The following is an 11,108-nucleotide window of genomic DNA, read 5'->3' on the forward strand; positions in this document are numbered from 1 at the left end:
TGTGAATAAATACACCTTCACATCCACTGTCAGTATAGGAATTGAGATGGAAAAGTGGGTGGAGCTAATACACCAAATAGGTGTCACTAAATTGCATGGATGCAACAAACCAACATAGGCGAATTCATAAAGCACCAGTCAAATCTCAAAGAATTAAAAACATGATGGAAAACAATGTTTGTTTCATGTCATTTGAGGATGGGTACAGTCTACTCTGGCATACCCTCACTCAAACAAACAATGCAGTGCTGTACAAAATTTGAAGTCTTGAATTAAATTTATATCAAATGTCATTAATCTTGTTTGGTATTTGTTTGTATGTTTATTAAGCCAAATACAATCGCAGAATAAAGGAACAGAGTTGTCTCATCTTTAAGCTCGCAGCAAAGGTAGTAATAGCACCAAATCAAGGTCAGTGTAAAAGGGACAGCCAGGAGGACAGGACCATTGGCGGGATGGTTTGACATTTTGAAACTGTGTTATGTGTGCGAATCACTGCAGAGGATTTAAAAAGCAGGTAGCAGCAGATAGCAGCTAACTCAAAGAAGAAAAACAGGGGCCCTAAAATGTCTTCAGATTGAGGAGACAGTGAAGTCCAGGAGCTATTTACCCTCCAAGCAGAATGTAGGATCAGCCGGCATTTAACAGGGATGGTAAATGATTGTTATTGCCATGTTATGCCATTTTTATTGTTTAGAAAGCGTGGCCTTTGCATAAGTTATATGTCACACGGGAGGCCGATGCTATTGTTTTACATGTCACACCCATCAGGCCTCTTTTGCCTCTGTGATGCCAGCATGCTGTCTAAAATCACACACTGGGGCAGCATTATACCACTGTTGTCTGGTTCTGTATAAAAATGTAAAGTCAGCATAAAGAAGAAACTACAAAGCACACTGTAGTCTGATCTCTGTGGAAAAGGAGCTATATCCAAGCCTGACTCAGAACAGTGTCAATAGTTAAGAACTGGCAATGTGTGCATGGGGAATCTGGACTCAAGTCACAAATTTGATCAATTTTGACTTGCCTTAACAAAATAAGAAAAGACTTGCAACTCACCTTTATCCTTTTGACTTGAAGCCCAAAGATTGAAAGATGTGCCACAAAGGCTCAGGTTTGGTGGAATCCTGAGGAGCTGAAACTGAAGGCTCTGGTTTGCTGAATCCTGAGGTGCCAAAACCAGAGGATCTGGTTTAGCCGAATCTTGATGAGACAAAACCAGAAGCTCTGGTTCGGCCGAATCCCGACCAGTCAGAACTAGTCTGTGGTGTGGCTGAATCCCAATGAGCTGAAACCAGGGCCTGTGGTTTGGTGGAATCCTGAGGAGTCGAAACTGGAGGCTCTTGTTTGGCAGAATCCTGATGAGACAAAACCAGAAGCTCTGGTTTGTCTGAATCATGAGGATCCAAAACCAGAAGGTCTGGTTTGGCCGAATGTGTGTGGCTAAATCCCACTGAGCTGAAACCAGGGCCTGTGGTTTGGTGGAATCCTTAGGAGTCGAAACCAGAGGCTCTTGTTTGGCAAAATCCTGAGGAGCCAAGACCAAAGGCTCTGTTTTGGCTGAATCCCATAAAGCTGAGACCAGAAGCTCTGGTTTGGCCAAATCCTGAGAAGCTGAAACCAGAGGCTCTTTTATGGAGCTGGAACCAAAGCCTGGGGTTTGGCTAAATTTTGAGGAGTCAACCCCAGAGCCTTGGATTTGGCCAACTGCTGAGGAGCAAAAACCAGATGATTGGGTTTGGCATATTGACAGGCCAAAACCAGAGGCTTTGACTTGGCCAAATGCTGAGGAGCAACCCTGAGGAGCCTTGACCAGAGGGTGTGGTTTGGCCAAATCCTGCTGAGGAGCCTAAACCAAAGCCTTTGGTTTGGCTGAATCCTGAGAAGCCGAAACCAGAAGGTGTGGTTTGGCAAAATCCTGAGGAGCCAAAACCAAAGCCTGTGGTTTGGCAGAATTCTGTGGAGCTGAAAGCAGAGGCTCTGTTTTGGTTTTTGTTGAGGAGCCAAACAAATTAAGGATATTTTGAGTCATGATGATGAATACAGTACAAAATATATATGTGATGTGTTTTAAAGTGTTGCTTTATTCATTGATATGAGTTAACATTTATGAAATAAATAATCTCATGGCTTTTCTTTTTTGTTTGTTTGTTTGTTTGTTTGTTTGTTTGTTTGTTTAAAAAAAAGAGCAGTAAAGACCAGCAGTCCCAAACCCAAAATGTTACATAAGTGTTAGACAAGGGAAAAAACGATGGAGCCAGCGAATAATTGATGTTTTTGCTATAAGTTCCTCCACTGTGTGTGGACGTTTTGCACTGTGAGTTAGTGGCTCAGCAGGTGCACAGAGTTGACTGACCTCTCTGATTCCATTCTGGCTGTGGGTTAGCAGACACTGTGACCTGCTGCCCCCTGGCTGCTGACTGGTGAACTGTACCAGGCCCAGGTCCTCTCCCTAGCCCTTACTTACAGCGGGATACATCACCTCTACCATCAGTCCTGCTCTTTGGCAAGGCAAGACAGCTTGACTTGTATAGCACATTTCATACTCCAGGGCAATTCACAGTGCTGTACAGAGCAATAAAATATAAAACATAATGAAGCATATAGATTTATAATAAAAGAATAAAGAGAAAAAAATATATAAAAGGTAAAACTAATTACTAAATGATTTACAATTTTAAACAAATCACAATTAGAAAAAGCAAAAGTACAGAATAGAGGTGCAAAGATAGAAAAGAATATCTAAAATGGAGTTTAATGAAGTTGCATTGCAATTAAAATCAATAAAAGTGTTTGAATAATAAAAATTACAGTGCAGTGCAAGAAATGAATAAATATTTGATTTTTAAAAAGGCAGCAGCAAACAGATAAGACCTCAACCTTGATTTAAAATAAGTGATAGTTGGTGCAGACTTACAGTTTTTGAGGAGTTTATTCTAGATATGTGGTGCATAAAAACTAAACCCTGCCTCTCCATGTTTGGTCATGATTCACGAGTCTCAGCGAAACAGCATAAACAAGAGAATATTCAAATGAAGATGTCACAATAGATAGATAGATAGATAGATAGATAGATAGATAGATAGATAGATAGATGTTTTTATTCACTTAAAGTTGATTAAATCGAGCCAGAGATCGACTGCATTTCCCCAGTCTCACACAGCTGAGGTCTGGTGACACATGCTAACACCACCCTCCAGTGGTGACAGAGAGGCGTGGAATATCTCACACAGATGGCAGACACATGTCCAGCTACTTTAGTACATTAAAACATAAGGAATCACAAATAATGCAGTCACAACATTCAAGGATTGCAAATACAAAACACACCATTCAAATTTAGAAAACAAAATTCTAATTATTTCCAGCGACACTCTCTGCCTTTACAGTCATTATTGTGCCACAAAAACCTGGTGTTTTATGATGATGTACACAGCATTTCCAGTGGCAATTGTGCCACCATAACTGGTTGTTTCCTGAAAAGACATTAGCAACATTTTTATCCCAGATCGTACCACCAAAACTCACCAAAGCTCAGTGGCCTAGTGGTAGAGTGTCTGCCCTGAGACTGGGAGGTCGTAGGTTCGATCCCCGGCCGGGTCATAACAAAGACTATAAAAATGGGACCCATTTCCTCCCTGCTTGGCACTCAGCATCAGGGGTTGGAATTGGGGGGTTAGATCACCACATGATTCCTGAGCGCGGCACTGCTGCTGCTCACCGCTCCCTCAGGGGATGGGTCAAATGCGGAGAACAAATTTCACACACTCAGGTGTGTGACAATCAGTGGAACTTAACTGATTGTTTTTTAGTGAGACAACTGCTGCATTTCTAACCTTGATTGTGCCACCAGTACCGGGTGTTTTTTGGCAAGACATCAGATGCATTTCCAGTAGCAAATATGCCACCAAAACCAGTTGTTTTTCAGCAAGACATTGGCGGTATGCCAGCGCTGATTGTGCAACCAAAACCGGCTGTTTTCTTAGCAAGACGTCAGTGGCATTCTAGCACTGACTGTGCAACAAAAACTGGCTGTTTTTCAGCAAAGCATTGGTGACATTTCCAGCTGGTGTTGTTTTTTAGTGAGAAAAACATTTCTTGGTCAACTGAAAGTGGGTATTTTATTTCAGAACATGATCTTTGCCTAACCATAACCAAATGGTTTTTGTGCCTAAAAATAGCCACACGTTAACCATGGCATTGTTGAAACAAGTATTTATTGTGGTGGTTTTCCTTCAAATTAGGCTCTAACCTTTAGTCTTTCTAACTTATGGAACTGAAATGAACTCAGTAGGCCACTGCGAAAGAAGGACACAAAGACAACTCTGACAGAGATATTGTTCACCTCATGCACGTTTATTTGCCACAAATGACTGTTACAAGTAAACCGAGTTGTCCTGGAAAGCAACTAAAGAGACAAAGACAAGGTTTTACTTGACCCATGACCCAGCTGACATGTTGTTATCCCCCCCTCAAAAGCTGCTCAAACTGTGCTGTCCCTGGAAGTTAACTTTGTTAGTTGGTCTTTTTAAGCCATATCCCTTGCTTGCCCATGAGACAGCCAGATGTGTGTGTGCCACATCGCCATGGTCAGGTCACATACACATACAGATGCACAACACTTATCATCAGCAGCTACTAATTCTAGCTAGCTTGCTGCTATACATGTCACATGCTTTAACAGACGTCGTTACAGTCTAGGACAGAGCTTGGTAACTTCGGCAGTAATTTGCCTGGCTCCCTCCTTTGAGTGAGGAGTGATCCACCCTTAGAAAAGCACCGAGTTTCCTGTTTTTCAATTTCTGACCAAGCACTGGCCTCTCCCACTGTTTGGTGGAAATGATTTCCTGTTTTGACCCATACATCCTGCGTCCCTCCCTGAGTGGATCCACTCTCACCCTTAGTTGGGCCTTTACTGATTCACCACTACATAATGAGTAAATGTCATGATTTATAATTTGTATGTTTTGAAGAGGTTAGAAGGTGCATAAGTGACATAACATAACTTTTTGTAACGTTTATAAAAACTGCGTGAGATTTAAATTATCATGAGTAACTGAGTGCAGTGTTACATATTTTCTGAAATATTTTATTAGCTGTGAGAATCATATAACTGTGACCATAGCTGTTTGTAATTATACTTGATTATAAGCATAAGAATGATTATATGTCATAAGACTAGTTAGGACAGACTTGAGCAACTATATATATATGTATATATATATATATATATATATATATATATATATATATACATATATATATATATATATATATATACTGTATATGTACATCATATATATACATATATATGTATATGTACATCATGTGCATGTGGCTTACAGATATGTACAATGCCAACATTTATTTTGGCTGTATTTGTAGCCTAAATAAACAAACTCAAATGCCAATGCCATTTGTTTTGGCTAGAATGTGGCCTACATCAGCAATACTAGAAATGATACACACACACAGACGTATAAAATTATATAATAGAAAAATAATGTAATTAGAAGATTTTGCTCATGTATTCATTCTGTTTATCTCCTTGTATGTGAAACTTGGAAAATTCCTAATGTTTGTATATTTTCTGTGTCTGACAAAGCTGAAAAAAAAAACCCAGCTGGTACTTGAAACGATACTGATCTTGACTTCAGTACCAGCACATTTGTAGCATTTTTAAGTGGCAATTGTGTCACCAAAACTGGTTGATTTTAGAAAGACTGGTGGTTTTTCCAGGTTTGACTGTGACAGCAAAACCCGATCTTTTCCAAATAATTAAGTGTTTTTTTGTGCCTAAATATAACCACACATTAACCACAGCAATGTTAAAAAAAAGCTTAAGGCGTGAAGTTTCAATATATCCACTACATATAGTAAAATGGTTACATATCCATGGCTTACAAAAATGTACAATGCCAACGTTTATTCTGGCTATAATGTAGCCTACATTGCAATGATAGAAATGATAGGAAGACAGACCTATAAGAATATTTGATACACTGCAAAAGATCACAGTTAGAAGTTTTTATATATATTCGATATGGAACTTGGAAGCCTCCTAATTATTGGATATTTTCTGCTCTTGAAAAAGCTGAAAACACTTACAACTAGTACTTGTTATGATACTGACTTCATACTGCTATGATCTTGACTTCAGTACCAGCACACCGTCAGAGGGTTAAGATCAGGTGATGTGACTTCAATGTGAAAATACGCTGACAGTGGCGTGGACATGAGGCTTGTGCTCACAGTGTGAATGTGCTTCATGTTGTCTGCATCATAGAAGGAGAGCTTTTCCAATGCACAGTTTAGGTAAACCCCAATCTTTCGTCGTCTGTCTCTAAATCCTAGCTCGGTGGTTTTATTTGGACTACAGATGGAATATTGTTGCCCATCATATTTCAGGAAATTATCTTTTACCCCCAGTTCCCAATAGTCCCTGTGTCCAACTTCTACTTCCCAATAATGCTGCCCTGAAGTGAACTTATTGACACTAAATGCATGGTTTGTGAATAAGGCAGACATAAAAGGTAAGTCCTCATATTGCTCAGCAAATCCTGAGGAGCCAAAACCAGAGGCCCTGGCTGGCCGTGATCTTGTGCGAAAACCAGAGGAGGAACATGATGGAGCTTGGTTGCTTTTGGGTGTACTAAACAAACTCCGCCCATCTTCAGACACAGCTATATCTGCACTGTTGCTTTTGAGTGAGAGCAGCTCTGCTCGGGGCTCAATCACCTGAAGCATCTCCTTCCACATAAAGAACTGCAGGTGGCTTTCATAAGGCCCCAGAGAGAGAGAGCTATCCACCACTTGGAGATCATTTGCTTTGGGTTTGATTAAATCTTCAGCAGTCACCCTGCTGTTCCCTTCAGTCCATCTCTTTAACAGCCTCTCTGAGTCCTCAGTTTTCACAACTGATGTTACCTTTGCCTCCAGCTCTCTGCGCTCAGACAATGCTGTTTCTATAACCTTCAAGCTCTTGCTCATTTTCTCAACATCATCTTGCTCTTTGAGTTTCAGCTCATTCTTTATCTCATCTTCTCTCTTTCAGAAACTGGTGCATCTCCTCAAACTGTCTGTGGATTTGGGTCATCAGCTGCTCAGACTTTGCTTTGGTTTTTCTTATTTCTTGCCTCTGTGTGTTGGCTAAGCTCTCTATAGCTAGGATATCACCACAAAGGTTCTCCATCCCCTTCTCCAGCTCCTGTCTCACAGATGCAGCTGCTTCTTTGATTGGTTTAAGCTTGTGTCCTTCATGTCTCTCCCCATCTCGGCATATGATACAAGCCAACTGCTGATCTGTGACACAAAAGAGTTTCAGCTTTTCTTCATGCTCAGGGCACAACTCAGCTGCCTGTAAAAAAACAAAACATATATGTATTAAAAAAGCATGTATGCCTCTGTGAACCAGAAAAGTTCCAACTGGATCACTGTTTAGGCTGTGACAGTGCTTCAAATATGGATGTTGCTGCAAAGAAGCTACATATTCTAAAACATCAAGGCTTCACACACATCTGCAACGTGGCAGCACAGAAGATCTATACAATCAGCACAGTTACAAAAATGGGTAGATTAGTGTCACCAATTCAGTATCTGACCAAATGTCTCCCTTTGTTCCTGAGTAATGGCGTTGAATAATGGCCAGTAAAGTGTTTATGCAGAACCTTATTACATCACAGTGAAGTTAACCTTCGACCTTTTGGATATAAAACATTGTCACTATCATTCTATTCTGTTAGAAATTTCTGTGAAATTGTGTTACAATTAGCAAATGAATTCTTGAGTTTGGGCCAAAAACATGTTTTGTGAGGTCACAGTGTCATCAGTTCATTATTAAGTCCAAATGGATGTTTATGCCAAATTTGAGGAAATTCCCACAAGGTGTTCCAGAGACATTGCCTTCATGAGAATGAGAGGGATGTCAAGTCTACAGTGACCTTTGACTGCCAAAATTGAATCAGTTTGTCGTTGGGTCCCAGTAGACGTTTGTGCCAAATTTGAAGATATTCCCTTAATGCCTTCTTAAGATAGTGTTTATGAGAATGGGATGGACAACCCAAAAACAAAATGCCTCCAGCCACAGCTGGTGTGCCAAGGCATAAAAAGAATGTAGGCTGAAATAATACAGTGATGCTGGCTGTAATGAAACAGGTTACAGATAAAGACAACTCTTTCCCCTGAGTTTAATACTTATGTGCAGCCCTGACAGAGCAACAAGTGTCTGCACATTTACATACATGGCACAACAGCAGTAACATAATTAAATATTATCATGTTACATACATGACCTCCACCAGAGCTGTTGGGACACTTTTATTTTAGTCTAAGTAAAACTCCAAACTCAGATCCCTCTGGAAAGTTGTTTAAAAAAAAAAAATCTTGCATTTAATTCGAGAGTATCTATCCCATGTTTAGTTTGACGGTGCGTCCATACCTGTGCTTTATGTGCCAGCATGTGCCGCATCAAATTTGTTTGGTAACGTGTGTTGCGCAACGGCTTTATGTGTTGATTAAGCCATATCACACGAGAGGGAGTGATGTTGTACTGTGATATCGTCACAGCTGTGATCCGGTCATAGACACGAGGCCGCAGGCGAGCTGCGGTGAAGTCGGACAGGAAGTCACAGACACACTTACATCCTGTCTGGAATGATGTCAATTCATTAAAAAAGTGATCAGACCCATATATCAGTTTGTTCTCACCATCAGTCACACAACATGTTTTCTGTTGACAGAATAAACCCTCAAGTCAGACAAATACAATCTTAATCTCTAAAATACAACAAAAATGAGTAGTTTATCTAAAACGTCATCTTGTTGAGTCGACATCTGAACCAATCAGCTGTTAGATCAGGTGAGAGCCAGGCGGTGCAGTCGGTGGAGAGCAACCGCACCGCGTGGCTCTAAAAACTGCGGCCGCCTCGCTCTCGTGGCTTTAACGCCGTCCACTTTTGTAATACGTCAGAGCAAGTCGGGATGAAGTCGGACACAAAACTAACCGACATGCATTGTGCGCCGATCACCGGTGATCGAATCTGCGCATGCCTGGTTCATCTCGAACGAACCTAATCACAGCCGTGACGATACCACAGTTCAACAGGTAAATAAGCAAGGCTGATTAAGAAATGTTGAAAAATGAGGACAAAATAGATAATTTAAGCATTTTATTTGTCTTCCAACTCCACTGTTATCGTTGCTATGTAACGTAGACATGGTGCGCCAGGCACTTACTCTTTATACACATTTAACTGCACATTTCCATTAATTGTGCAGCCAGTGAAATAAGTCTGTGGTGACTGCATGGTGGACTGTCGCTTCACAGGCACAGCTGACTCTGCCTTCTGATCTGACAGTATGTTGCTTTTTCTACAAGTCATTGAGCTCCGCTGATGAAACACTGACAAACCTGGATGTGTGCTCAGATGGATTCAGCTTCTCCTCTCCCTCATCTTCCTCTCATGACCATTCATAGTTCAATTCAAAACTTATTTTAGGAAATAAATCCATATTTTTGGCTGTTTGACAGTGGATGAATTAATTAGCCTGCAACGCAACTGCTGACCCAACTGACACTAACCGTCAGTTTTGATTTGATTGTTGATTGCAATCAGCTGTGAGGCGGAGTGATACATACACAGTGAAATAATCGTGATGTTGTACTCCAATACGGTCACGGTTTTACTGTCTCTCGACCAATCAGATTGCAGGGCCGGAACTAACTGTTGTATAATTGTTGTTAAATTGTTGAATTGTAAAAGCAGACACTGTGTTTCATTAATCAAATAAGATGTTAACGGAGCTTGCGCACATTAATTCACTTTGAGTAATTTACTCTGGTTGTTCAATTATCGATTGTGTGACAGCGCAAACTTGTATTTAATAGCCTATTTAATTAGTTGTAAATTTAATTTATTGTTTAATACCGTGTATAGTATTTCAAATTATTGGAACATTGAAAATACTGCTTAAAGTAAAACCGTTGTTTATTAGGAAATAAAGCCAAATATAAAGTAGTTAACTTGAATTGTTTTATTTAATTTAAAACGTATTGCTTTTTAATTCAAGAAAGGTAAAAGTATTATCAATTTGAGAAATGAAAAACGAAAATTAAGTTATTTGAGGAAAAGTTGTTTATTTTTTTTTGAAATGTGAATTTGAAATGTTTAAGCTTAGATGTTTAGATTTAACATTTAACATTTAGGCGCCACATTTAATATTTAGATTTAACTATTTAATATATTTCTAAGTTAACAAATATTGCTGTAAATGTGGTAGAAGGTGAAAAAGGTTTAAAAAAATTCACAATACTTTTTTAAACACTGTTTGAAGCTAAATGTGGCAAAATGTTGATGTTATTTTCAGCGTGAGCCACTTTACAAATGGCACCCCATAGCCTATAGGGCCTGAAATGCTGAATTAGTTACGCAACTAAATAGGCTTATTTCTACATAGTACGGTGGGTGGTGCACTTTTTAACCTCTTTGTGTGAGAGGACATAAGTCATATCAATAACTGTCCACAAATAATGACGCACGTCAGACAGCTGATACTGTGAGTCTGACGCTGCACTGCTTACAGTTTATTGTAAAATTTGACCGCAGGCAGACAGCATCATGTCATGTAGCCTATGAGACTAAAGCCTGACACATTAGGCTACATGGCGCTACAAAGTGTGTGCTATTCAGGATATACATGATGTGCGCAAAGTCCCGAAAATTTCCAAATCTGCATCGCTTAACTGGCCACATAAACACCGACTGCATTGCCTTATAAATACCATTAACATACCTCTGCTTTCTCCTTCGCAGGCTCTGTCTTTATCTTCTCTGCTTCTTTTGCCTTTTCAGCAAGGCTTTTCAAAATATGGCTGGTTAGAAGAAATTTTATTTCTGTTGGAACAGCTGTCCGACACTGTGGACACAGTTCCTGTGACCACAGAGCATCTGTAATACATCCTCTGCAGAAAGAGTGTCCGCACAGAAGAGTCACTGGATCAGTGAAGATAGTCAGACAAATAGGACAAGTCAGATCTTCAGAGTAGGAAGCAGACGCCATGGTTCACTTTTTTGGCTTTGCTCTGCCAGCCTGATGACTTGGTGTTATAT

General features: G+C 40.0%; 1 protein-coding gene across 2 annotated transcripts in view; it reads right to left on the bottom strand.

Annotated features, from left to right (window-relative positions):
- The window catches only part of trim108 (tripartite motif containing 108), a 36,184-nt gene extending 25,076 nt beyond the window's left edge, over window positions 1–11,108 (bottom strand). For both annotated transcript variants that reach the window (XM_049580342.1, XM_049580340.1), the window contains exon 1: window positions 10,792–11,108. In XM_049580342.1, the coding sequence (XP_049436299.1) occupies window positions 10,792–11,058 (267 nt within the window). In that variant the 5' untranslated portion in view covers window positions 11,059–11,108. The remainder of the gene's footprint in view (window positions 1–10,791) is intronic.

The sequence above is a fragment of the Epinephelus fuscoguttatus genome, linkage group LG7, assembly GCF_011397635.1.
Source record: "Epinephelus fuscoguttatus linkage group LG7, E.fuscoguttatus.final_Chr_v1".
NCBI classification, from domain to species: Eukaryota; Metazoa; Chordata; class Actinopteri; order Perciformes; family Serranidae; genus Epinephelus; species Epinephelus fuscoguttatus.